Source organism: Molothrus aeneus, chromosome 12 (genome assembly GCF_037042795.1).
Source record: "Molothrus aeneus isolate 106 chromosome 12, BPBGC_Maene_1.0, whole genome shotgun sequence".
Lineage (NCBI taxonomy): Eukaryota > Metazoa > Chordata > Aves > Passeriformes > Icteridae > Molothrus > Molothrus aeneus.
The window spans coordinates 11846964-11874555 of NC_089657.1; the positions used below are offsets into that span (position 1 = coordinate 11846964).

At 48.5% G+C, this 27592-nt stretch overlaps 1 protein-coding gene across 2 annotated transcripts; it reads left to right on the forward strand.

The window, feature by feature from the left end:
- The first annotated feature begins 183 nt into the window (after positions 1–183).
- On the forward strand, positions 184–26756 carry RAB7A (RAB7A, member RAS oncogene family). Of its 2 annotated transcripts, none has more exons than XM_066558127.1 (6): positions 184–206; positions 22452–22512; positions 23566–23692; positions 24461–24679; positions 25165–25293; positions 25425–26756. In XM_066558127.1, exons 2-6 carry the CDS (start codon positions 22460–22462, stop codon positions 25518–25520), a joined length of 624 nt encoding a protein of 207 aa, XP_066414224.1. In that variant the 5' UTR covers positions 184–206; positions 22452–22459; the 3' UTR covers positions 25521–26756. The 2 variants fall into 2 exon arrangements, with proteins under 2 accessions (XP_066414224.1, XP_066414223.1); XM_066558126.1 differs by lacking the exon at positions 184–206 and adding an exon at positions 7499–7607.
- Positions 26757–27592: the final 836 nt, after the last annotated feature.

The following is a 27592-nucleotide window of genomic DNA, read 5'->3' on the forward strand; positions in this document are numbered from 1 at the left end:
GCTGGCTCCTGTGGCAGCAGCTTCATCTCACCCTTGTGCTGCAGATCTGCAAATCCTTGCATGGCCTGACAGAGAATTACACCTCTCCATCTGCTTGTTTACCCCAGGGCTGCGACCTCCCAGGGTCAGTGATGGAGGCAACAGCAGCCGCGTTTGGCTGAAATCACAGAGATCAATACATTGCAAGAACCCGCAGCAGAATCAAGGTAGGAGCACCTGAGAGGCTGTGCTGAGATCCCTGACCTGGGCTGGCCGGCAGCTGCAGGCAGCGGTGACACTTGTGCCCCATCCAGACTGGGCGATGGAGGCGGTTCCCAGCGGTGAGGGGTGACAAAAAGCCTCGCCTGCCCCCTGGCCATGTCCCTGTCCGCTCGGCCATGTCCCCTCGGCCGCACCCCCGCCATGGCCGCGCGTCGCCGCAAGGGGGCGCCCGTGGCGCGCCGGAGGGGCGGGGGCGCGGTGGGGAGGCCCCGCCCTCGGCCCCGCCCACTCGGCCCCGCCCCGGTCGCTGCAGCCTCACCTTGGCAACGACAACAAACAATGGCGGGCAGGACCCGGCTGCCTCCCGCAGCAGCCTCCGCTGAGGCTGTTTGTGATGGGCTGTTTGTGAGAACCGCCCGGACCTGCGGGCTAGCGGGCACCTCGCGCTGCAGGGATTTGCAGGTTTCATTGTACCTTCCCGCTGCCGGCCAGGCTCCGGGGCGTGCAGTGCCGCTGCTGGGGTCGCTTCAGGAGGTGTTTTGTCCCCCGGGGTGAAGGATCTGCAGGTTTCATTGTGCCTTCCTGCTGCCTGCCAGGCTCTGGGTGTGCAGTGCCGCTGCTGGGGTCGCTTCAGGAGGTGGTTTGTGCCCGGGTTGAAGGACGGAAGGTGAGGGAAAGGCTGTGCAGTGATGCAGTGCCCGGGTGTCACGGGACTGCGGTGGGATTTAGTGCCCATCTCTCTGATAAGTGCTGTTGCATTTTTCCTCCTGACCCTTTAAGGTCTGGCAAATGTGGTGCCAGGACCGACCTGAGAACAGTACAGTTCTGTGGTCCATCCATCCTCAGTGGCAATGAAGTCTGGCAATGAATTGTCACTTGCCACTCTGCACAGTAAGGGAGTTGCTATCTTCATATGGAGCAACTCCTCTTCCTCAGCTTGCTTTTGGAAAGGAAAGCACATGCTGGTGTATCTACCTAGGAGCCTGTTGTTCACAGAGAGTTTAAACCTGGATTTTAAAGCTTCAGTTTTGCAGGATCTGCCACACGCAGCAGGAAGTTGAGGATCCCACTGACAGCAAACAAGAGGGGGTCATTTACAGATTGGCAGTTGTCTTGCTCCCTCCAAGAGCTCTGACTTCAAGCAGTGAGATAATGCAGATTTCTCACCAGGTTACTAAATTTGTGAATCTGCTGGCAGGGGCCATCCTGGATCCTGTTCTGTGAAGTGTCAGCTGGGATTTCCATTTCTCCAGCAAAGGCACCCCTGAGCCCCTGCCTGGCTGGACCAAAACCTCTGACCCAAGCCCAGCTGTTCATGGACCCTGACATGTGTGGATGTGGTGGTCAGCAGTGGCCCCTTCCCAAGAGACAGCCTCATCATGCCCTGCCAGATGGATGGTGGTGATTCCTTCCCATCACAGGTCTCCCAAAGAGAGGGAGCATTAACCCCTTGTGAACAGCATTGGTCTGCAGAACTGTATGCAGACACTTTCCTGATAAGAAAAACAGTAATGATCAAGGAAAAAAGAAATGTGAGGATCTTTTGGTCATTTGTTCTTATTTATTTCTCTGAAGGCCTTGGGCTACCCACACAAAGCTCTCCTGCCTGCCTGCTAAGAAATGTTTGATAAAACATTTGTGTTGTTTGTCCTTGAGTCAGCAAACTGATGTATTCCAACAGAAAGGATGGCAGCCAGTGGCTCACTTAACCCCACACAGGTCACCCAGAAAGCAGCTGAAAGACAGCCTTAGCCCCCAGAGGGCCAGCCTCAGCTCTGATGTTGGTGGGCAGAATAGATTTCCTCAGGCTGGCATTGTGCTGGGATAGGTGGGATAATGCATCTTCTGTAGCCTCAGTGCTCACGGGTTGGTTGAGAACTTCACTGAAGAAGACAAACCCTGAGAGATCCTGTTTATCTAAACAAAGTAAGAGGTGCTGATTTCTATTTGCCAGAAATTTGGGCAGCAATATGGAACCAGCCCTGAGTGCTGGAACAGAATAACTGGAGAGCTGTAACACCCACTTATAAGCATTTCAGTTTAGAATCATGCTTTGCAAGGCATACCTTCAATTTGGTGGCTCAGAGATTTGCAAACAGTGAGTCATAACTCCCTGGGGTCAGAAATGCAGCTGCTGAGATACTAGGCATTGAAAAATGTTGTCCAAGATAAAAGCAAAGCAAACCTCACTGCCCACACACCCTTATCCTTCAAGGCTGAGTATCTTTGTCACAGTCTTTGAAAACATGTACTCAAAATTATTCCAGCTTCTTGTGGTTACCATTGATACAGGATTTGCTTCTCCTTTTAGAGCAGACAAGAGGGCATTGCGAAAATCTGTCACTTGAAAAGAGCTGAAGCAGATAGATCTGAAGCTAATATGCAGCACCCTGTGCCTTGCCTGGTGTTTGAGGTGGGAATCCTGCTGTGGGACATGTCTGTGTCCTTCCCATGGAGGGTCCCAGAGGAACTTCCCAGGCCTCTGCAGACAGCCCCTGTCTCTTGGGATGCAGGATGGACCTGCAGACCCTGAGAGTGTGCTGCATTGCAGCCAGATTGGTTCCTAGCCACAGAGAGCTTCTTTGGGACATCTTTGGGCACTGACTCACTGTTAAGGAAGAAGCAACATGCAAGTCACCTGTCCCACTCACAGAGGTCATGTGGCTCCAGGCTCCTGTCCCATGACACATTCTGAGTGCAACAACAGCATGACATGGCCACCTTTGTCACAAAATGCTGGATGCAGAGCTCACGTGGCTGGTCCACCCCATCACACAGCACCCGTGCAGTGGTACCTGCAAGGTGTTCCAGGCCCTGCCAGCCACTGGCCTGTCCTGCCTGCCCTCGTGCCTTAAAAGCCACTAATGGCATGAGCTGAGAGCTCTCAGGCTCACCAGATCTGCACTGTGAAGGCTTCAGTGCTTGGTAAGTAACAGTTCATGGAACCTGCTGCTTTGGTAACACACTCCTCATTAAAAAGCTTGATCCCTGAAGCAAGGCCAGTTCTGCAAAAGCCTGTGCAGTTCTGTGCTGGCTGTTCACCTCTCTCTGTACCTATTTTTATACCATTCCTATGGTTTGAAAAGCCTTTCAGAACGTCCTTAGCCTTTCAGAATGTGTTTAGAGGGACAAAGTAACTGACTCACTCTGGCCTCAAGGAAGTTACTTCAGTCTTTGGATCATCTTCTTGAATTGAGTATGAGAACAGTCATATGAAATTACCTGGCATACCTCCCAATGCAGCTGTAAAAAAATAATTATCTGGTATTTATGACTGGCTGTAAAAGTGGGAAGGTGGTGGTGGTGTTGGAGAACCTCTGTAGATGGGGAGGAAGGGCAGCTGGGAGACCTGCAGGAGGCTCAGGTGATTGTCACTATTTGTGTGACAACCTCATGGGTTTATGGTTATGAATAATATGTGGATGCCTCTCTGGCCCTAAGCACAAAGTCTGGGCCATGGAAATATCCCTTCCTCTGTGGCTTTTCCATGGGCTTTGGTTTCCACCAGTCTAGGCCCAGATAACTTCAGTAAGCACAAAGCCATCTGGGGCCCACCTTACACCATGACCAGCAGCATGGGCTTGCCTGTCTTGGCAGGGCCAACAAAGATACTTGTCTAAGGATATCCCCTGTGCTCAGCATGTTGTCCACAGCCTCTGCAGGAGGCTGACTCAAGGCAGAGCAGGTGTTTGGACCTTCTCATCTCAGGGAGTGAGCTGGCAGCTAAGGGAAGGTGCCAGCATTGCCACCTCCCAGTATCAAAGAGATGACAACTCTGCAGTGGTTTTGTGGCTGTTGCTATTGAACAGGGGGAAGTTGTCAAAAGAGTCCAAAGCCATTTCTTTTATGTGTCTCTTGTGTCTGGTGTGAGGGGACTTGGCACAATCGGGCTTTGCATCACTGCAGGTCAGCCCCACCCTCCCTGCAGGGCTCAGGTTTCAGTGGCTGCATTTAGGCCCTGTACCAGTGCTTTAAGATGTTCATCCTCCAGCAGATGCATTTGCTGGGTGAGCACAGACATAATCCCTGCACTGTGCTGTGTCCTCTGCACCATAGACTGGAGATCTGCCATGAGATAAAGTGACTGCAGTTGCTTTCTGTATTTGTATCTGGTGATCAAGGCTTGTCCAGAGCTACATTTTTGTTTTCATGTGATGCTGTTCTATGACTTGGCAACTATCAGAGGATTGCAAAGGTGAAAGCATTAGCAGATTACCAGAACAGTATTTTTACTGCAGGTAGGGATTAGGGGACAGGGCAGGCTGTGCTCTTGCCTGGGTCTGTGCTCTTGCCAGTGGAAATACATAGGTGGTCATGCAATAGCAGATTTTTAATGAACAAAATGCCAGCAGAAGCAGGGGGAATCTGCTTTAGACAAGATAAATCAAAGCATGACAAAGCTTGGAGTATCAAAGCAACATTTTGTGTATTTACTGCATTTTAGTTCCCTTTTAAAATTTCCGTATGTTAGAACATTATAATGATAATTTGAGGAAGCTGGTCTGGAAGGCCAAAAGTGACAAGGGACAGCATTGCACAGCCAGCTGAGAGAGGACAGCTATGCACAGGAAGCTCTGTGCAGTCAGTTTTCACTGAGGCACAGCCACCAGGGGCTGGTGCTACATCTTTCTGGGCACAGAGGCAAAGAAAGGCTGTTCCCAGCAATGAGGAGGAGGGGCTGCAGGACTCTGAAGAGCTGAGATATGCTGAACAAGTATCAGGGGAATAAGGGGACTCTACTCAAGCTTTTAATGTCACAGATGGCCAGGGGTGGGGTAGCTGTGTGTCCACAGAAGAGGGTGAACACACTGTGGGGAATCTGAGATGCTCTCAGCTCATGGCAGGGATCTGTAGTGCCACAGCTGAGGTGATGTCCTCCCTGGGCCTCTCTGCAGGTGTTTTTGTACCACTGTTCACTCCATAATCTCAGAAATGAGAGGGGAAAAGGAGGGGCTCTTTTGGTCCAAGGACAAAAGCACAGAGGTGGTGTAAGATATAATGTTTGATTGTCTCTAATTGGATCAGGAAGATTAGCAAATAGAGATTAGGTGACACAAAAGGAAGAAAATCAAAGCAGGAGACATTCTCACTTCCTGGTTTAGAGGAATGAGTGCATGAAATAGGTTGAGGTTTCTGCACCAGTAAATGTCTAAAGATCTCTTACTGTAACCTCAGAGATCCACTCAGCTGTGTGAATGCCCCTCAAGGATAGAGAATGGATTTCTTCAGAGCTGTGTTAGTGATTAGGAACAATTGGCATTTGGTTTCAAACTGATCTGTTTTTATGGGTTTTCATTGGGGTTGGACATTTTATAGTTTCCTTCACAGGCTGCTAAACCTCAGTGTGCTGGGCTGCTCACTGCAGCACACTCTGGTGTCCCCAGGGTAGGTGTTTATTTTGATGGGGAGGGGAGAGGGAGGTATTTCAGGAGCCATAGCTCAATACTTCCATTTGCCACTCCATCCTCCTACTTTCACTCTGCTACTCTGAATGTAGCTCCCATCCTGGATAGCAGGGACCTGTCTGCTGCCCCTGGTCCTCCCCAGGGCCAGGATCTGTATGTCCTTGGAGGGAAGGAGGATCTTGCCTCATCAGCTTAAGAAAATGCTGTGTTCCCACCGAGGATTGGAAAGCATCTGTTGGTCTTATCAAGAGCAAGTGGCACAGGAACTTTTTGTGAAGTTCTGCATTACAAAGGTCTGTAATTGGTGGTGCCGGCAGGAGGAAATTTAACTCACAGGTTTTGTTTGCTTTTCACATTATGTAAAAAAAAATTTAAAAGGAAACTCTTAAGAAAAGAGAGCTGAGGAACACCCACTATTTGCCATTAATGTCTGCCCATAAGAGCCCAGCACATGGGTCTCCTGTTAAAGGCAATGCACCAGGACAAGCCAGTGCTCTGCTCCACCAGCTGCTGATGTGCTGAAGGCTTTTCCTCTTTTGTCCAGTCTGCATTTTAACTGATACCAGGTTTTTCTGCAGCTCTTTGCATCTAATGGGGCACCCTAAAAGCACTAATAAACTGTTGCTGAAATTTTCCTTCTCCGGAGTCTGGAGCATCACTCTTATGAGGAGAGACTGGGCCTGTGTAGTCTGGAGAAGACTGAGAGGGGATTTGTAATCCATGCAAGTATCTCAAAGATAGCTCCAAGAGGATGGTGCCAGACTCGTTTTGGTGGTGCCTAGTGACAGGATGAGGAGCAAAGGCCATAATGAAAACTCAAGAAATTCCACCTCAACATGAGGAAGAATTTCTTTAGGTTGAGGGTGGCAGAGCTCTGGAACAGCTGCCCAGGGAGGGTATGGAGTCTCAGGAGACATTCAAATCCCACCTGGACGTGTTCCTGTGTCACCTGCTCTGGGTGACCCTGCCTTGGCAGGGGCTGGGCTGGATGATCTCCAGAAGTCTCTTCCAACCCCAACAAGTCTGTCATTGTGTGATTTTCTTTTTAATGTTGCTGGAACACTGCCTCACTCCTTTATTATCTTTCATTAGCTTTAAAAATACTTTTTTTTCCCATGGTGGCTTTCCTGAGTTCATAAGCTAACTAAACCCACAGCAGTCACATGACTTGGATGAGTAATAATATTCAAGTAATTGCTGAGTAACAAAATGAACCTGCTGCCAACTGAGAGTAGAAAATACGGATTTCACTTGTACCGCCAGGATAGTTGTTACCCCATGGATTTAGGTCCAGACACTCCAGAGGCTCCCATTTCACTCCCTGCACTATTGCTCTTGGTGCTGACAATTGCCTGGTTAATTAATCTGAATGTACATCCAACTGGCATCTTTTATCTTCTTTCCTGACATGCACTGGTGCTACTACCCCACTTTAAATTACAGCTGCAAGTAAAAATTTGTAAATATTAAACATTTATAATCTAAAATGCTGCCTCTTTATTTCTAATAGCAATAACTGAGGTTTTTTTTTTCACATAGGAATTTAACTGTAGGGAACTCCGTGCTAATTCTTCAATGCTATTTAGAAGACACCAAAGAACAGATTTGTGCCCGTGTGTTCTCATCAATTATGAAGGTTTCTTTGGGCCTTTCCACCTCCCTTCAGGCCAGGGCGCGGTGTTTATTGGAAGCCAGCGGGGGAGGCAGGTCCTTTCCCATCCCTCCCTCCCTTCTGTGCGGGCTCCGGTGGTACCACAAACATTTATTTTCCACAAACATTTCTTTCTATTTTCCACCCCCACGGAGTGGGCCCACGCTGGGCCTCGGCGCCCTGAGATGGCGGGCGGGTCACGTGTGCGGCGCGCGGTGACGCCGGGCCCCGTGAGCGGAAGTTGTCGGTGAGGCGGAAGCGAGCGCGGGAGGCGGCGGGGCCCATTAAAGCCGACGAGGCGGGCGGGGGGCGCAGCGATCGGGCTTGGGCCGCGGCGGCAGCACCACCAGGTGAGCCCGGCGGCAACGCGCGCTGCCTGCGGGGATGGGCGGGCGGCCGGCCGGCCGAGCCCCGGGCCGGGGGAGCCGCTCGCGGCCCCTCCCCGGCACCGGGGGGCCCGCGGCGGAGGCGGCGCCGTCTCGGTGCTCCCGGCCGGCTTTGCACCGGGGCCCGGCTCGTTTGCCCGCCCCGAGGCGGGCTCTGGTGGCCGCGCTGCTGGCGCCGAGCTCCCTGGAGCCGGGCCCGGCGCTGGCTCGGGACAATGCAGGGGGGTCTCCCCAGGCCCGGGCTCCTCCCCGAGGGCCTTTCCCAGGATGCGCGTTTGGCCAGGCCTTTGTGGAGCCTTCTCTGCGGAGCGGCCCGAGCGGTGCCTCCGGGCAGGGAGCGCGTTGTCTGGGGCCTCTGGAGCTGCTGTGGCTCCCTGCGAAGCCCGAAGAGGCTTCAGGGTGACCGGTGGGAGGGCGCTGGGTCGGGACGGTGAAACGCTGCTCGGGGGTCGGTGGGGAGCGCTTGTAACGTGAACCGGCAGCCCCGGGAGCGATTAAACTGACCGGAGAGGCGGCCGGCGAGACTGGCAGTTATTGCGAAAGGAGCTGTCGGTGTGTGTAAAGCCTGAGTCAGTGCTAAGCACTATTAGAGTGGATGTTAGAAGTGCTTTTGTCTGTGAGTGTATAATAAGGTAAATTAAGTGATAGATGCGTTATTAGTTTCCATATATATAGAGAGTAATAAATGTGGAAATGCCTGATGGTTGTACTTAAGACAGTTGCACTCCCTGTAAATAGAGGGCTTATTTTAGTAGCAAAAACGGCTGTCTTCATCTGAAGTAGGGTAGGTAACCTCAGCATCAAAATGTGTGTCTCACCTAGCACTCTAGGCCTTTTGTTCTCAAAGCTAGAAGTTTCAGCATTATCTCCTGGAAAACTCCAAATGTTTGCTGATAAGCAGAGCTGTTGTGGTCTGTATGAGGTTTTTATATGTAAACTGAGAACACGTGACAGAATGAAGTCGTCCCCGTCCCCCCCCCAGCTGTAAGCAAGCTGTTCTTTGTTTGACACTTGCCAGCATGGAACCTTCAAAGCTTCCAGTACTTGTCACTGGCTGGCCAGCTCTGGTCTGTGCCTAACAGTCTGTGTATCCATGTGGGTGTTGGGTTTGGGGAAGTGGAGATTCTCTTTTTAGGGGAATGGTACATAAGTAGCTGTGCCAGTGTTTTCCTGGCTGCGATAGCTGTAGCCTGGCTATGGTTCCAGTAGAACCAGGCTGCTGGAGTCAGTGTACCCAGCTCTCTCAGGAGCTGAATTTGAGGTTAAAGTGGGTGGAGTAATTTGAATATTCCTTGTTAAATAATCAAGGCTTCGTTGCTGTACTTACTCAGGAAGAACAAGTATACTTTTCTTTCCCCCTCTCCCTTGTGACTCCCAACAGCTGACTGAACACATGACTTGCCCTCCATGCACTAATGAGTGGACCCACCATGCCTGCCTGGCCTGAGCCTCAGAAGTAAAGCAGCCCTAATACTGTTAACTTTCAAGCACTGCCTTGTTTGTTTGTTTGTTTGGGGTGTGTGTTTGTTTGTTTTGCATTTTTTTCTTTACTCTTTGTGCTGTTATGTTAATACCCTATGTCTGGTGTAGAAAGGCTGTTATGGGGCTAATCTGAGCCCTCAGTAAGGAAGACTGCTGAAATCTCATAGCAGTTTCTTGCTCTCCCAACCTGTAGTGTGAAATATAACTGATAAGATGGAAGCTGTGTTTAGTGTTGTTCTTACCTGTGGTGTCCTGCAGTGGTCCCTGTCCTCAAACTCAAATATCCTGATATTAGGTCAGCATGGAATCACAGAATATTCTGAGTTGGAAGGGGCACACAAGGATCACAGAAGTTCAATTCCTGGCTCTGTACAGGACACTCCCACATGTGCCTGAGAGTGCTCAAGTGCTCTTGAGCTCTGGCAGGCTTGGGGCCATGGCCACTTCCCTGGGGAGCCTGTTCCAGTGCCCAGCCACCCTTTGGGTGAAGAACTTTTTCTCTGTATCCAGCCTAAACCTGCTTGACAAAGCTTCACACTGTTTTCTTGATCCTGTCACTGGTCACCAGAGTGAAGAGGTGGGGAACAGGACACCCTGAGTTGTACCTTCAGGGTGACAAGTTAAGAATTTAAATAACTGTGTTGCAGAGTCTGCACTACAGGCATCCTGGCCCTTCTGTCAAAGCCAGGGAATCCAACTCTGAGTAGCACAGACATATTAAAACATTGATAAATCCTCAGCTGAAAGTGTAAAATGAACAAGCTCTGCTCTGAAGTGACCTGGGAAAGATATGACTTTGCTTAGTTTGCTGATCAAAATGAAAGCTTGTGAGCAGGAGGGTTACCAGATTTATTTTCTGCAGTGCCTTCTTAAAGCTCGTGTTTTATACTTGTGTTGGAAGGTTTTGAGAATTACCTGTTGGAGCAAATCTCTGGCAAAGCTTGTCCTTGAGGAAACATGACAATTACCATCAAACCATCTGTGCAAAACTATAAATAGCTCTGTCTCTAACATGTATGGGATTTTGGCCTGACTTCTGTGTGAAAATGAGACTACTTTATGCAGAACTTAACATTTGGCTGTAAACAAAATTGGTTGTGCTTGGTTAGGGTGTGTTTTTAAATGCTGCATTGTGAGAGAAAGTTTGCAGGTACCTGGCTCAAGAATAAGGGCTATGCAATAGGGCACTTGGATATTTGCTTTCTCTGAAACTGGTGGATGATGTGGGCTCACAGGTACTTATTGTTGCATGTCCCTGCCTTCAGAATACAGCAATTTTGTTAGTAACTGAAGTAAATTGAACCTTTGTGAAATGAGTACAGGACCCTCACCTTGCATGTTGCCAGTGTTTCCTTATGTCTTCTGGGCTTCTCCTTGGCTGTGACCTGACCTGCTCTGAAGTCCCTGTTACTGGGCCCTGGTGGACCTAAGGTTCTCTTGCAGAGCTGTAGAGTAATTTAAAGATTGTTGCCTCTACAGAAGAGAGTCCAGCTAAGACCTTACCTAAATGCTGAACTTGGTTGGGCACTAGCATGTGCTGTTTGTCTGGCAGCAGTCTTGCACCCTTCAGATGCTGAAGTACTTCATTCTTGTACAGCATTGTCTTGATAATTGCAATTTAATTGCCTCATGAGTTAGAGTTGAGTTGGCTTCCCTCTGCAGCTTCCTAAAATGATCTTTTGTAGTTGCTGTGTAACAGTCTGCCTTCAGATATAGCTGTGACCAGAGATTGTGAGGATAAAAGTGTCTCTCTCTGCAGCACCAATCCAAACACGAGCTGTACATCTCAAAAATGAATTAGATATAGATAATTAATTGAATGACAGTAGTTGATACACCATGCTTATTTGTGCAGTGAGGGGCTCGATTAAAGGTCCCATATCTCTTTAAATGCACCTTGAATAAAGCTTGCAAATGAGCGTCCAAGGTCAGGAGCTGCCCACGTGCTGCTCAGAAATAGCAGGCGCTGAAGGGATACCCCTGTGTCACTTGGTTCCCCTCTGGCTCCTGGTGTGCTTGTTGCTTTTTGCTCCCTGTTGGTAGGGATGGGTAGGGATGCAGCTCTGGAGCCCAGCGTGCTGCTGCATTTTGTGCTGGCAGATCTGCCCTGGTGATGTCATCGCTGCTGCGAGCGCTGCTCCTGCTCCTCCTCCTCCCCGGTGCCAGCAAGCAGCGCTCGCTCTGTGGGGGAAGCTTTGTCAACACTGCTGCTGCTCCCTCATGGCCAGTGACCCTGGGAAGGGAAGCAGGCTCATCAAGGCCACTGAAGTGTGTTGATTTGCAGCTTATCTCCGGTAGCCTTGGCTTCTCTTGCCAGGAAACCTGTTATTGAGGCCACAGCTGTCTTCATAGGGCCGTGAAGCTTCAGGACAGGGTGCACTGCCTTTGAGATGGGATTGAAGTGTAAACCTGTGGCACAGATTTCTCTCTGTATGATTTAAAGGCACTTGATACAGTGAGTGATTTGCTCTTTCTTCTGCATAACCACTTAAAATGACAATTTAAGGTGACTAATTGTGTCTAACTGTACTTGCATGAGTTTCAAGCAGAAATTGTTAAATGAAATTAAATGTCAATTAAAAAAGCCCAGTATTTGTCTTGAGTCTGTCCTATATACTGTAGCTGTGGTCATTTGAGAGACAAGGTGGACTAGTGAAGTGGTGGACAAAAGTGGAGGCCAGTAACTGGAGCTGCCTTCAGAGCCAGCCTGCCTGGAGTACCTGGACCTTGGTTACTGGGCTGCCAGTTTATCTAACAAGTCTGTGCTGAGCCCTTGAACTCTTTCCAGCTGGAAGCAGAATCCTCTTCAAAGTAACCTGTCTGGTGCTTGTCTCCCTCAAGTGGGCTGAGTCACTCGGCTCCCAGACATGGATAATGATATCTGGAGTCCAAACTGGCACAGTGGTGACATTGTCTCCAGCATGAGCAGTGAGAGGGTTTTAGCTGAGACATGCCTGGGCCTGAACCTTTTCCCCTGCCTAACAAGATGCCATTTGCCCACAAAGTTCTCTTAATCTCACCATGCAAGTGAGGTTTTCATTGGACCTTTGTGGAGCTTCATCAAGAGAATAGGTGAAGTGGTAAAGTATTGATGCAGGATCTATGCAAGAGGTATGAGGGTATGAAGTATGAGTGTGAAACTGAATATCCACAGTATGAATTCCTTGTTAGCCACTGACTCAGCCGTGATGGCAAGCTACCTGTTGCACTCCCATTCTGGTACTGAAATACTTGTCCTTCCTGCTCTGCAAACCACATTAGCATAGTATTGAGTGTGTGTAGGATCAAGAGTTCTGCTCGCAGATCAAGGTGTAGTTCTTAGATTACAACCTGTCCCTAGAGAAAGCTTCCTCTCTAGAAGACTCATTACTGACAACAGGACCTCCTGGAAGGAGGAGTAATGCTTTTGCCATTAGTGTTGATCTGGTGCTTCCCTACATCTGCTAGCAGGATCTCCCATCAGTATTTGTCCTTTCTCCTCTATCAAGCTTCTTATGCTGTAGGAAACACAATATTCACTCTCAGATCTGAGTATCAGGTGTAAGTTGCAGCCTCTGGCAGACCTCCTAAGGGCTGTCATTTGACTTGGTCAAAGTCTCCTTTCAGCCTCTTGTTTCCTGCCCAGCTTCTAGGAACTCTGGCAGCCAGAAGTGGATAAACAAGGCTTGTTTACCACTGACAAGGTCTAAGATCTGTGTTTTGCTTACCACTGCAAAAGTTATCTGTGTTTCTGAAACTGAAAGCAGGAATCTCTGAAAACTTAAACTGTAGTCAAAACTAGAATTAATCTGAGCACTTTAAAAAATACTGTCAGATATGGTAAAAATCTAACAACTCAACTGTTTATCAGGGGCCTGGCTAACTTAGAATATTTTGAATTGGACAGCCTTATCTTCTGGACACATAGATTAAAAAAAACCAGCTGCCTCTGACTGTGTTTGTTTTATAGAAAGCAATAAGGGAGTTGTCACTCAGGGTATGGCCTGATGTGAGAATTGTGCCAGGCTCTTGATATTCGTGTCAGGGTTACTAAAACTGTTGGGTGGCTCCACTCTCTGGGTGCTGTGTGTCCAAAGGCCAGTAAACACCACTGTATAAACTGAGCTCTGTGAGCACTCTAGCTGTGTTCCAGTTAGTCCCAGGTTTATTTTACTGATTGGAAAGCTGTCCACCAAGGAGGCCGTGGTGGTAGAGGCATCATGGAAGCTGTGCTGGTGTAGCTGCAGTGCTGTGCGTAGGCAAGGCCCTTAGTCAAGACACATGGCTTGTTGCCTAGTGTCTCCCAGCAGCCAGCTATGTGCTCAACTCTCCTCCCACATCCTGAGATTGTCTCCCCCAGGGCAGAATAGGGGAAGTTAAACTTGCTCTGATAAAGGGGGAGGGGTGTTAAAGCAAGCATGCCTTTTCTTGTAACAGCTTTATCCTTGGGGGAAATCTGCTGGGAACTACCTGAAATCCTGTAGGATTTAACAGGGCAACTGCCTCTTACTGGAAGGCAGGGGCACAGCAACACTGATTCTTGACATGGTTTGAGCCTCCAAGAGAAGGTAGAAGATGATCTTGGGACACTTGCTACCAGTCTGTTAGGGTATGTGTGCCCAATCCTGAGAGGATATTTTGTGGTATAAGGGCCATTTAGCTGCTGGAGGAATCAGTGGATTAAAACTTCATGACTGGAAACATCCAGCTTTCAGTGAAGCTTCTGGGTTTGGCTTTTTTGTTAAGATGTCTTCCTCTAAGCAGAAGACTTCCACTTCAGCAGCCCTGGCTTGCTTTCTGGGAATCCTGGTCTTGTTAGTGTGTAGCATTAGCTTCAAAAGGGTCTTTGTGGCCTCTTCTCCTGCCACAGCTGCAGTCTCCCATACCTGCTACCCTCTGTGGAGATGATGGGAATCATCCTCAAGTTGTTGAGGAGCAAAGTGATCCACCCAAGGTGGCTGCCCAGCATAGCTGGCTGCATCCCTGGGGACATTTTCTTCAGTCTCTTCCTTTCATTGCTTTGCCTCAGTGTGATTATCACTTGGAAGGTCCTGCATTTGCTCCTGTGATCTTAGGCTTGGCAGCGGCCTGGGTGTTGTTGTACTGTTCCTGCAGACAATAAGAAATGTCCTCCAGACCTTTCCCACTGCTCCTAAGCTCAGTGTTGGTCTGCTTGAACATGGACAAACATATGCTGTGGTACTGTAAGCAAATGTGTTTTCATGCTTGTTCTGCTCCCACTCGCAAACCATGTAGTCAGATCAGCATGATGCCTCCTCACGAGAAGGTGGCTGTTATGATGTCTAAACCAGCAGAAATCAGATCAATTTTTGGCATTAGGGGTGGGATCTAGTCCTATGTAGTTTGGACTTTTCTAGGGTAGAGTCACAATTAATTATGGCAGCTTTACAGTCAAAAACCTGTTCAGATCCACAGCTAGTATTTAAACTTTGTGCAGCATAGAACAACTCTCATCTGGAGAAATGCCAGGAGGTGTAACAGGCCTGTGAATCAGTGAGGCTTGGACTGAAGAGCTTGGCTTTGAGAACCTGGGCTTTGAGCCTAACTGATCATATGCATCAGTGCCTCTCAGGAATGCAGTGCTCTCCAAATCTCAGCCCTAAGGGAGCCACAGCTGAGCTGAGACCTCAGGCAGGGCAGACCCCTTCTCATGTGCAAGTCCTGCAATGTCAGTGCAGACACGGCTCCTACCAGTGGCATTGCTTCTGCCTTCCCTGTGTTGTCTGCACTCTGGCAGGCTGGATATTGGCATGTCTCCTTCCAGTGAGCCCTGAGTCCTTGCCCATGTAAGGGATGTGTGATAGAGCCTCCAGCTGAGGGTTGAGGGGATGTCTGAGGCAAGCTAAAACCCTACTACCACTGATAGGAGTGTGCAACCCAGCCCTGGCTCTGGAGCATCCTTGATCTCATCAGGAATCTGTTATGCTCAAAACTGTTCCAAAGCTTCTGTTTCCCAGCCAGGTTTTCTGCCTGTTTCTCCAAGCTGCATGTTGCCCCATCGTTCTCTTCCTTTAGCACTGAACTGTTTTAAGGGCATGTTACCCATGAACAGGACACAGCAGAGTATTTGTGTAGGCCTGGTGTCAGCTCCATCTGGGAGCCACTTCAGACCATGTCAGTTGGCTTTTAGCACTGTGTCACACTGGTTTGGTGCCTGTGTTGAAGTAGACAATGAACAGAATTTGAAGCCATGTGGCTGAGCTGCTATTGCTGGTTCCTAAGCTTCACTCAATTCTAGAGCAGCTGCTCCAGCACTGGTGGCTGCAACTCTGCCCTCAAAAGGAGGTGGAAACTTACTGCAGACAGATGTAATCTAAAAAGCTAATTCCTCTGGGATACTGAACCATGTTCTAAGGTTCAGTTTTGATGTGAGCCATGTCAGTGTGCTAGCAGGCATCTAAAGCTCCAAGCTGTTTTTCAGGAAGGTGAAGCTTTTGGCACAGGACTCCCAGATGGGGGTGGGATGTACTGGACAGTGTATTTACACCTGACAGCTTGCAATATAATGTTTTACACAAGGTATCAAAAATTAAGTTGTAGCTGAGGCTTTCAGCTCCATGAACAGAGGTAGTTTCTGCCTCACAGGGCTGTCTGGGAAAAGTACCAACTGGACAGAAGCCTGCTCTTGGTGGAGCAGCTCAGCTGCCTGCTGAGCTGCTCCTCTTGAGGAGAGAATGAGGAGCTGTGCTTGCTTGAGCTTTTGGCTGGGTACCAGCAGGAGGAAATATATTGGTTAGAACAGCAACATAAACGTGTTGGGAAGAAGGAGGTGGAAATCAGTTTTTAGATGCTACTGTAGAACAGCAGCTAGAGTGTACCCTTCAGTGAAGCTGTCACAAGAATATCTTGCCAGGTGCTTTTGGTGTGGGCTCTACTTGAACTGACTGCTGCTCCATGGTGCATCTGCGAGGCCTGAAGGCACCTCTGATTCTATGGACTGTAGAGCCCATTGCCTCAAAAACAACCTATTTACAGGGAGCAGTTCTTGCAAGTTGTCAGCCCAAATTACAAGATGTTCCTGGTTTCCTTTTTAGACACAGCACGTGTCCCCACTAAATGTGAGGCTTTTCTCAATGGTATTTTCCAGTGAGCTGGGGAAGCTGAGCTCCTGATAGTCCTGTCATGGGAGTGGGAGAGTGCTGTCCTGCCTGTGCAGCCTTTGTCAGTGCAAGACTCAACCTGCTATTATAACTTCCTATGCCTCTGTAATAGTGCTCACTGTGAGGATGCTGGATACATGTTCCACCTTTAGAGCACCTGGGTTTGGTAAGGAAAATATGCAGGCTCTGTGGCAGTCAGAAACATCAAAGGCAGCCACAATGCCTACATTGTGATATTCCTAGTTTCTTCCTTGAAGGCAGCTTGGCATCTCTTAAGCCATGTTGATATTAAATTAATAGCCCCTGCTGATTGTCTTCCGACTACTGCTGTGCTTTTGCCCACTGAAAAGACAGCACTTGTGTCACTCTTGGGAGAATCCAAGTGACATGTTTAATGTTGGTATCTGTTGGTCTCAGATTTGTGTTGAACTGTTCAGGCAGTCACTTGTAGCTTTGTATTGGTTGATGCCTTGTTAGCAATATCGGTCTGACCAGCCAGTGGGAAGCGAGCTGCTGTTAAATTGTAACTGGTAAAGCTTTTTCTGCCCCAGCTGGGGCTCTGCTGCAGTTGGGGTTTGAGGCTTCAATACAAAGCATGTCTGGACTGCTTGGACGCTCTGCAACGAGGAACTGGGACTCTGGTTAACTAATGGCAATAATAGGCTATGCCTTTTTTCAGGATGAAGCCTTGCTTTTTCAGAGTAGCTGAAAAATTGGAGCAAATTCATGTATCTACTGAAAGGTTTAGCTAAAGCATGGCAAGGTGCAGTGTGACCATGGGGCAAGTGGTATGTGCCAGGTTGTTTGGTGTGCTTGGGCCTCTAAAAACAGGATAAACATTCAGTCACCATCTCATTTCAGTGGCTAAAGATGTAAGCAGACATAAGCCCTTGAGATGCCAAACGTGCTAGGGAACTTGATACTTTTGAGAGGGAACTGGTTCAGTCTGACTGAGCTGGTCCTGAATAATATTTCCAGCTTCAGTTTCCTTGAAGAAATGCTGAACCCAGTGAGGGAGGAGGGAGGGAATAAAAATAGCTCTCTGTAGTACAGAGACATCCATGCAAGAGAACAGTGAGTAGAGGTGCTGTTTCTGTGTCAGAAGTGCACTTGGCTGCATTTTGGGACACTCTTCCCACATTTCAGGACAGAAGGTTCTTCCAGAGCACAAGGGTAGCTCTTGTCTGGTCACTGTGGTAGGCATGGTGCTGTGTGTGGTAGCCCCTAATGGACACCTGATCTGTCCACATCAGCTTGTTCATGGTTGGGTGTTTTTGCTGAAGGTCCTGTGGTATAGTGGGAAAGTGGAAGCTCTGCTTATCAGCCATGGCATCCAGAACAGAGCTGCAGTGCTTCAGGTTCAAATACACCTTTTTGTGGGATACCTGCTTTACTCTTGTGCTGCCTGCTGGGACAGGGAGCATAACTAGGCATCCATAATTCTGAGTTTAGCTGTGCTTAATGCCTGCTGCCCTACCACTTTGTGCCTGGTTGGTGTGGTGTTAAATATTCCTGGCAAAGGACATAAGGATGAGATGTGCTGTCCAGCATCCTCACTTCAGCACTGAGCTGATTGCTGAGAAAGTGCAGGTGGCAGGCTGATAGCTGTAGTAACAGGGAGCTCCTGGTCAAACATTCCAGCCTCTATGGACATGTTAGGATTGTGATTCCAACTGTTCAATAGCAAAGCTGAAACAGTAAAGACTGCTCAGCAGCTTCAAAACTGGTATGGGTATGCTGCTGCTTAGGGAGCCTTGTCTTCCAAGGAGGTGAGATTCCCCTAGGGATGGATGCTTTCACACTAAAACTGTCCATGAGCCATTTAGAATATTCCTTTTGCAAGGCCTGCTTCTGTTAAAGCATAGCTAATCTGAAGTCTGGTGAGCCATCAATGCAAACTGCTACTGTTCCTTCTTGTACCAACCCAATTAATATTAAAATGCCTACATTGTGACTTGACACGTGAACATCTCTAAGGAATTTGTAACCCTCCATTTCTGCTTTGAGTTAAAGCAGCTGTCTTAATATAGCAAGGGAAAGGACAGTTGTAATGTGCTCTGAAGCAACAAGGGAAACCTAATTAGACTTGGCATAGGCTTTATTTGCTCTTGCATCTGAGCTGTAGAGCTATGAAGCTTCATAGCATGGGTTTTGACTTTTCCTTTCAGATTAGCTAAACCAGTGATGCTTGCAGTGTTAGCAATTTTCCCTTGCTACTGCTGCAGGTGAGTGTTAAAGGTAATAACAGTATTGTGGGACAGAGTGTGCTATACCAGCTTAATTTCTTGAGGGTCAGCATATCATTAATAGCTTGTTTGCTTAGAGGATAGGCATTAAAAATGGAGTGGAAGGTTTCCTCTCCTGTATTAGAGACAGCTGTGTCATTTCTTTGGCACAGTTAAGCCAGGAGGAGGAGGAATGGTTCTGGTGATCAACCCTTGGCTGATGTGGAGTGTCTGGTGGCTCCTGAGCAGGACTGGCTGGGTGTGCTGCTCTAGGCTGTGTTCTGAGCAGTCATGCAGATGACCTCGCTCAAAAAGATTTCATGTAGTGTGAAACAGAGCTGAGTCTTGGATCAAATCTTAACAAACAAGTTTTTCTTTGTGATACCTCTGAAAAAGGAAGTGTTTGTTCAGAAGTGCTCCTTGGACTGGACAGAAGCCCCATGTGAGCTCTCACACTGCCATCTGAAGGGTGTGTGCCTCAACAGGGTGCTGCTCTGGAGTAATTGTGTCAAATACCATAAGGCAAGACAAGCTGCATTCTATGGTGCAAAATACTCTTAGTGCTGAGTCAGTGGGAGCCAGCCTATCTGAACTCAACCATTTTCTACAGGACCTGAGGATGTGTTTCCTTGTTGTACTGGGCAAGGAATAACTCTGAAGCCTTGGTCTGTTTATATCTGCAATAGAAGATTATTAAAGGGGGCTTCAAGGCAGTATCAGTCAGGCATTGATAGAACAATGGTGTGAGACTGGGCAGTGTCCATGCTGGTCCCTGGCAGGGCTGCAGTTCCTCACTGCCCCATGGCCCGCACCAAATATGAAGCTGCAGCAGCTCTTCCTGTGCTATGGCTCACATCCTTTGCATCACCTGGGATGGAAGCTGAGTGTCTCACCTGCCTGGTGTTGATGGGGCAGTGACAGCCCTTCACACTGCTGGGTAACCTGTCAGCTATGACAAGACGGCAGTGGCAGCTCTGACTCAGCCTGACTTCCTGTGGCTGCTCAGCAGAGCAGTTTTCCCTCCCCTCATAGTGGAACTTCAGGCTATGTTGAACTTGGGAGATAAGCATGCAGTGTGATTTAGTGTTGCAATTTAGGGCTCTGCAAATCCCTCCCTAAGCACAAGAACTAATGCCAGCTTGTCCAAAGCTGCTTCAAATACCAGGAAGCTGTGAGCTGCAGCAGCAAGTGATATTGGAAACACTCTGAGGAAAATAGAAGCAGTTCCCAGAAGCATGCTGGGTTCTGGCATAGCCACTTCTGGGTGAGTTGTTTTCCTCTGTCCTGAGGAAATCGGGTGACTTGCACTGGACCTGAACCTATGCAGATGTTTTTCATGACAGTTCAGTGTACACAGCTGTCTTAAGGCTGTTTTAAAGCTCTGTTCACTTGCTTCTCGCTCCATCTGGGCTGCTTGTGCTGCACAAGTCTCTGGCTTGGCTGGCAAAAGTGTCACTTGTTATGTGCTTTGTGAACACAGGAGGTGCAGGCTTGAAGGGCCTTCTGTGGTCTGTTCTACCCGTGGCTACGGTGCGTGCATCTTGGCAAGAGCAGAAGCAGAGCTCAGTGTTGGTGCTGTTGACAACTTTCAGCTGGCTCTGTCTTGGTGAGCATAGCTGGGCTGTCAGCTGGATTGGTGAACAATGCAGCCCACTGGACAAGTGAGGTGTTGACACTTGGAGAAGCTGTCCTCCACACGCTCTCTGGCATCTGCTAACACCCATCTAAGGGTGGCATCAGCCCTGTGGGTGACCTGTCACTGCTGCTCACTGCACAGCCCCTGGCTGTTATCTCCTCAGCACTGGGTCCTGTTTAGGTGTATCTCAAGGATCTCATGAGGTTATCCAGGAAAAAAACCCAGAAGGGGCAAAGCCCAACTAGAACTTAATCTGACTACTTCTGTAAAAGATAATGTGTAAAGAGTGTTTTTGTACATTAGTAACAAAAGAGAGCAAAGAGGCATCCCCATCCTTTATCAGATGTGGAGGGAAACATGGTGATAAAGGCTGAGGAAGAGGCCTGCTACATGACTTCGACACACACTCAAGACTCCAGTGGCTTTGTGGGTGGGTACTGAGGGAACTGGTGGAAGTGCTCCCTGAGCCCCTTTCAATCCAGCAGTTGTGGCTCCCTGGGGAGGTCCCAGTGCCCTGGAAGTTAGCAAATGAAATGTGCATCTACAGGAAGGGTCAGAATCAGGAGGAGGATCTGTGGAAGGCCTGTTAGTGTGACCTTGGTGCCAGAGAAGGTTATGGAGCAGATATCTTGAATGCCACCGTGCAACATGTACAGGACATGGGTGATCCCAGAGGCCTTTCCCAACCTAAACAACCCTGTGACTGTGAGGTGGGTGCAGTGCAAAAAGGTGTAGCTGTAGGTGCATCGCTACAGTGGCTGCAGGAGTGCTCCTTCAGCTTCTGCAGCATCCACTGACAGCAAAGGCTAAAGCTCTCCATGTCTTCTAACCCTCAAAGCCTGAGATGATTAAGATGTTTTGCAACTGGGACTGCATCTAGTGAGAGGCTTTTACAGCCTGAAGCCTCCTGTAGTAGTGGGGTGAAATGGGTGTAGTTATCTAGTACCTAAGGCTGTTGTGTATCCCAGGAAGCACATAAGGATCAAGCTGCTTGAAGAGACATAAATCCCTGTTGTAGAAGCAAAGGCCTCCTTAGCTGTGAAAATCAGGAATAGCTCCTGAAGAGTAGGAGTTGTGTGCTGTAATGAATGTGGTATAGCAGGATGGGAATTTTAGGGTAGGCAAGTCCATACATAAGGGCTGAATACCAAGTCCGGTTGTCAAGGATCTTTGGAGTCAGGTAGCACAGCTAAAGCCGTCCTGTGGCTCCTCTTGCTGTACTGAACCTGCAGGGCTCCCTCAGGAAAGCCAAGTCCTTGTGTTGTGGAGCAGGTCAGTACCAAAACAGGGTCTGTGATCTGATCCAGCACATAAGAGTGGCTGGCCCACCCCCTCCCCAGAGGTGTGGAGAAGGGCCTCAGGGTAGGAGGGGTGTGCTCAGCCACTGGACAGACCCTGTACTTGCTCTCACCATGCTAAAGAATATCCTAAAGTGTATTCAGGCCTGCTGCAGCTGATGAACTTGTAGCTGCCTCACTGGTCTGAAGGAGACCTGGGAGCAGATGAGTGTGGAACTCTGAAGCTCAGCTCTCTCTTTAATTGGATGCACCATTAGTGGCCAGTTTAGAGCCTCCTGCCTATGAAGTTTTGACAAACAAGTCATCATCTGATGAAGTGGATGGCCATCAGTGGGCTGAATCTTGAGGTTTGTCACTGTAACCTTATCACACCAAAGCTGAGGTGGCAGTAGTCAGCTTCCTGTGCCCTCAGAGAAGCCACAGTCTGGTAGCAGTTTGCTTTGTAATTCAGCTGCCCTGTGTGGCTGTTGCAGCTGCTTCAACCACATCATGTCCTTGGGATTTGGTTCTTTCACAAAGCACAGCTGCTGAAGAAAGTTATCCCCTCTCCAAGCTCATGATGGAAGAAATGCTGCTGCTTTTTTTTTTTTTCTTATTTTTTGCTGGGAAACTACTGAACAGCACAAAAAAGCTTGAGTGTGGTATTAGACACATGCCTGCTTACCCCTCACTTTGTGGCATGTGTAAGAATTATTAATCTGTGTTGGGAGCTGGTATGATTTACTGCACTGCCTCAAGTCAAGGGAGATGGCCTGGGCTAGTATATCTCCCACATGGCCTGGAAATGGGATCCAGAAGGGTCTTGGTACAGTAAGTGACAAGTGCTCAGCTCATCTGGTATTAAATTGCCACTACTGGTCTGGCATGGCCCAGCCTATGCGGTGGGCAGACACCTGGGCAGTGCTGAGTGTAGCCTTGAGTTGGAGTCTGGTTTCAGGAGTGCTGGGCCCTGCCTGTCCCTGGCTCCTTGCTGGGAGTCAAGTTTCCCAGCCTCCAAACTTGCTGCTTGCTTTCTTGAGGAATGACATACTAATAGTTTGTGATGGGATTGTTCTCTTCCTTTCTAGTGTGAAAGATGACTTCTAGGAAGAAAGTGTTACTGAAAGTCATCATCCTTGGAGACTCTGGGTAAGTGGAAGAGCCTTTAAGATGCTAATCTGTATCTGGCTAGAGCAGTGCTCTTGACTAGTGGGAGCCTGGATGCACTGTAAGAAATCAGCAGTGCTGGGAGGAGAGATTTTACAGCCCATGACAGCTGTGTTACCTCAGGTCTGGCTTGAATGTGTCCTTGCAGTATCTTGAGGTCCTGCCACAATATTAAATGGGGAAAGTGTGGTGGGCAGGCCACTGGAGTAGCCGAGTGGAATAACCTTCTGCAGGGAGGACATGTGCTGTTGGAATGAGTGTTTCACTTAAAAAAATAAAATAAAAAAACCCAAAACCTCTAGTAAGCATTCTTAGGTGACTTCCTAAAGCTCTGTCAGAGACATAGTCTGTACTGAGCCATCTGCTTTGCTCCTCGGGGCTGGCTGGAGCACTCCCCTTGGAGTGAAAGGCTTTGCTCTGTGCTCTCAGCAAGGAGTCTGCTCTGCTGTCACAGGTTGCTTGCTGTGCAGGCTGTAACCTGATTCCCATGACATAAGGTTTATTTATACTGCTGTCCCCAGCAAGCTGTTATTCAGGGAGTGTTTCTCAGCCACACAGAGGGCATGTGAGCCTCTAAGCTTGCTCTCTGGGGAGGATCTCCACCTCTGGGTGCCTAGCAGATGTGTTTGTGAGCTGTTGCCATCTGAGATTGTCTGCTTTTCCACCTCCTCCTTCTGCAGAGGCTGAAGATTAGTTTGTGATGGGTTTCTCTGAAGCACTTCATCTTCTAAAATTGCCTTCATGGTCATAATGTGAATGTGTGTTCCTCACCAAGGATCAGATTAGTGATGGGGAGGTGAAGTTTCTCAGGATGTAATCCTTTGTATCCTTGGGTAGCTAATGCTCTTATTCAGCTGGTGCCTCAGCATCTCTTGGTGTGCAAGCCCCTACTAGCAGAGGTGGGTGCTTCTTCCCTGGTTGAAAAGCCAGGAGGTTATGGGCAGTGAGGGGCACTGGAATATTCTCTTCAGGGTGGTCAACTTAAACGTTGTAGAAGCAGCCTACCAAGTCTTTCTTTTTTGTGTTCCTGTGCAGGGTGGGAAAGACATCACTCATGAACCAGTATGTGAACAAGAAATTCAGTAACCAGTACAAGGCTACGATAGGTGCAGACTTCCTGACAAAAGAGGTGATGGTGGATGACAGGCTAGTGACAATGCAGGTAAGGAGGGACCCTGCTGCAAGGGGTGCCATCACCCCACTTGTGTGGAAGCATCTGCTCTGGTGTAGGGATCAGTGTCCTGGGTGTGAGTCTTGTTTGCACTGAACTTCTGTTAGACATAAGTGCTTCTGGGCTTCTCTACAAATTTTTGCATGGGCTGAACAAGGGAATGCAAAGATTAATCTGGGTTTAGCTAACAGCAGTGTTGTTAGGCCTTGTTTAAAAAACTGGATTTGGTACTGTCAGCAAACTAGGTCTTGTTAGAAAGATTCACTTCCCTAGTGTTCAAGAACTGGAAAGGACTCCCTAGGTCAACCATTTGTGTCACCCCAAGTCTTATGGGTGTAGTGTTAACCTGCCAGCCTTCTTATGTCTCTGGTATCTGCAGCTTTCATCTCTCTGTGGTGAAACTGACTGCAAGGCAGCAAAAGCTGCAGCCATCACAGGAGTGTTTGAACTCTGCTGGTATCCAGGTGCATCCAAGCACTGCAGACAGGTCACCTGCTGACCCTAATACCCAAGTCCTGCTTGTCCAGGACAAGAATATGTCCCTGGCTGAGGCTGAATACAAAAAGGGTCAACTATCTTTAGAAGGTGTTTCTGGCTCCTGATGCTTAGTGCCTACAGAAATCCCTAAGCCTGCAGGTGCTGCTATCTGCCCAGCTGGGGACTCTATATGCCTGGTGGGGAGTTTTGGAATGAATGCCCTAATTGCAGACTGACTGTGTCAGAGTAGAACTGGCTTATCTGCCCTGTCTTTTGCTCCAGATATGGGATACAGCAGGCCAAGAACGATTTCAGTCTCTGGGAGTTGCCTTCTACAGGGGAGCAGATTGCTGTGTGCTGGTATTCGATGTCACGGCTCCCAACACGTTCAAAACCCTAGACAGCTGGAGGGATGAATTCCTCATTCAGGCCAGTCCAAGGGATCCTGAGAATTTTCCTTTTGTTGTGCTGGGAAACAAGATTGACCTAGAAAACAGACAAGTGAGTACTGGGACTTACTAACCTCCTCTTAAGAAACTGCTGGAGTGGGAGACCTTGTAGAAACACAGGAGGGTTACCTGAGAAACAGGAGTGGGAGGTGCCTGAGAGTGGCTCAGATGTTGTCTGCCACTGGAGAAGGGTTTCTCCTGCCTGGAGAGGTCAGGCCCCTGTGCACAGCATGCTCCTGCCCACTGGTGGAAGGATTGCAGCAGCTTCCTGGGGAGGGAGGTGCAAGGAGAGGAGCTGCTTCTCCTCCCCCAGATGTGCTGAGCAGCTCCTATGGGAGCAAGCCAGTGCTCTGTGGTCTCCTTCCCTGGGGCTGGGTCTGTCAGGTGATGGGAAGTGGTCTCCTGTGTTCTGTTTCAAGGCTGGGGCTTGAGGTCAGAGCTGCTCAGGTTGGATGTGAGGGATCTCTGGCCTTGCCCAGAAAATAAAACCCCTCCCTGCATAGCAGAAGGTAGTGATGCTGTTCTCTGTCCACCCAGGTCACCACAAAACGAGCACAAGCCTGGTGCTACAGTAAAAACAACATCCCCTACTTTGAAACCAGTGCCAAGGAGGCCATTAATGTGGAACAAGCTTTCCAGACGATCGCACGAAATGCACTTAAACAGGTAGAGAGGGAAGCAGTGGGCAGCCCTGCCCCAGTGCTGTGGGCAGCCTGGGGCTCACCCCCAGCCTTGCCCAGCTCCTTGCATGCTGGGAGCTGTCTGCAGAGCATTAACTCCTCCTCCTCTCCCACTAGGAAACCGAAGTGGAACTTTACAATGAATTCCCCGAACCCATCAAACTAGACAAGACTGACCGAGCGAAGGCTTCTGCGGAGAGCTGCAGCTGCTGAGGGGAGTGGGAGGGGTTGAGCACAGTCCTTCACAAACAAATATCACACTTAGGCCTTCAAACACACAGCCCCTCTTCTGTGTTTAAAATGAAATTACAAAAAAAAAAAAATTGCATCTCCAGCTGCCAAAATCCACCCATCTCTCATGAGCATCTGAGTCCTGCACTTCAGAGCTCAGGTCCCCACACCATCCACATCACACTTCATGGTAACAGACCTTTCTCTTAGTTTAAAATGGAAACTGTTATGTATGTTTGGAACTGAATCTAATTCCAGGTGTCCAATGGAGAGAAACTGTTTACAGGTAATCTGTGTAACAAGTTACATACATTTTTAACTGTCTCGTGTTTTCCCCTGTGAAGGCTGCAATTGGAAAGGCTGATTACCCATAGTTCATTGCAAGCTCAGCACTCAGACTAGGTTGAGTTTTGTATGTATCTCTGTTAATGCTTGTTACTTTTAACTAATCAGATCTTTTTACAGTATCCATGTATTATGTAATGCTTCTTTAGGAAAAATCTTATAGTACATGTTAATATATGCAACCAATTAAAAATGTATAAATTAGTGTAAAATTCCTGAATTACATGTTCAAGTACTGAAACACAGGTTGTGTAGAAAGTGAGGAGGACACTTGTGACCTGCAGCGTGCTAGCAACACAGAGTCCAGATAGAGGCAGTATTCTGTACAGTAGAGATGAACTATGTAAGCCTTCTTGTTTTGAGGCCAAAAAGGCTTCATCTTCTGGAAAAATCTGTCTGGCTTCCTTGTATCTAAATTCTCAGATTTGCATAACAGCATTGATATGCACACTGGATTATTGGATTTAAAATTAAATACAGCTATGAAATGACCTCATTTGTTCACCTCCCCTACTGCTTAACTCCTGACATCCTGGAGCGAGCATGAGGAGCCAGAGCTGAGGTGTGCCTGTGGCTCTTTGTGCTGTGGAAGGAGCTCCCACTTGGGGTGTGGTAGCTGTTTCTTAATGAATGACCTGGACTATGAATCTTCCCTTTCTTCTTACTGACTGCTAATCTGGATTTTTGGTATGGAAAAACTTGGCAATCTAGTCCCTTTCCTCTCTTCCTTTCTTCCTGGTATTTGTTCTTGCATTTGTAGCTTGCTTAAATGGAGCCCTTCTACCTGTTTTCCAGAGGTCTACATTCTAGTACGTAGGCTGAGCTCTTATGTAAAGAAACAAACATGATGCCAATAAACTTAACAAGAACAAACCTTCTTGTTTACTCCTGTTTCTGGCTCTTTTTTTCCTCCACTAACATGCTTTCTTTCCTCTGTCTAGTCACCATCCCAGCAAGCCAGTGCCTGCTAACTGAAGGACATTTGTGCTTCTTCCTTACTATAAAGTTTGTGCCTTCCAGCTTGGTTTTTGAGAGAGGGGTGAGCCAGCCCTGCTTGCTTGGCTGGGACACTGCTAGAGAGTTACCCCTCTGTTTCTCTGGAATCTGCTTCCAGGGGCAGGAATGATGCTGGATCAGATCCCTCGGAGCACAGCCCTGTTTTGGGCGTGTGTCCTGGACAGCCTCTGTGTTTTGGGACAGGCTCTTAAAGCTCTTGCTGCCCTCCCCTTGCAGGGGTTGTGTGAGCAGAGCAGGCTCAGCCCTTCCTGCTCCCCAGCAAGGCTGGCCTGGGCTTCCTTGCAGTGAGTTGAGGGCCTTTCTGTGCTCCAGCCTAGTCAAATAAAGCCTTTAATTTCTAAATGCTGGCTATGACCCTCTGCTTGCACTCAGCAAGGCTGAGCTGACAACTGTACCCAGAGGAAGATGGAAAACAGAGTTTAGTGAAATGAGGGCAGTTATTTCAAGAGCTTTCTAACAGTTTTTGTGCTCTATATCCTATTTTATAGTGCTGTCCTATCATACTTCTCTCACTTGACTGGGCTTTTGCTGTCCACATCAATCTCAAATAACTGCACTAGCAATGTGTCCTGCTGGGACCACTTTTCTGTCTGTGTGCTTTTTGAAAGACTTGGACCTTCTGCTCATCTTCATTTAAAGTGTTGCTCTGCACTTGTTTTCTGTGGACACAGCTGGAATGTGGAGAAAGCCAA

Bases quoted from the DNA above. Each gene is read 5' to 3' on its own strand.
- RAB7A (XM_066558127.1), top strand. From the start codon at position 22,460: ATGACTTCTAGGAAGAAAGTGTTACTGAAAGTCATCATCCTTGGAGAC. The intron at 23,693-24,460 runs GTAAGGAGGGAC...CTTTTGCTCCAG, and splicing joins ACAGGCTAGTGACAATGCAG to ATATGGGATACAGCAGGCCA. The intron at 25,294-25,424 runs GTAGAGAGGGAA...CTCTCCCACTAG, and splicing joins CACGAAATGCACTTAAACAG to GAAACCGAAGTGGAACTTTA.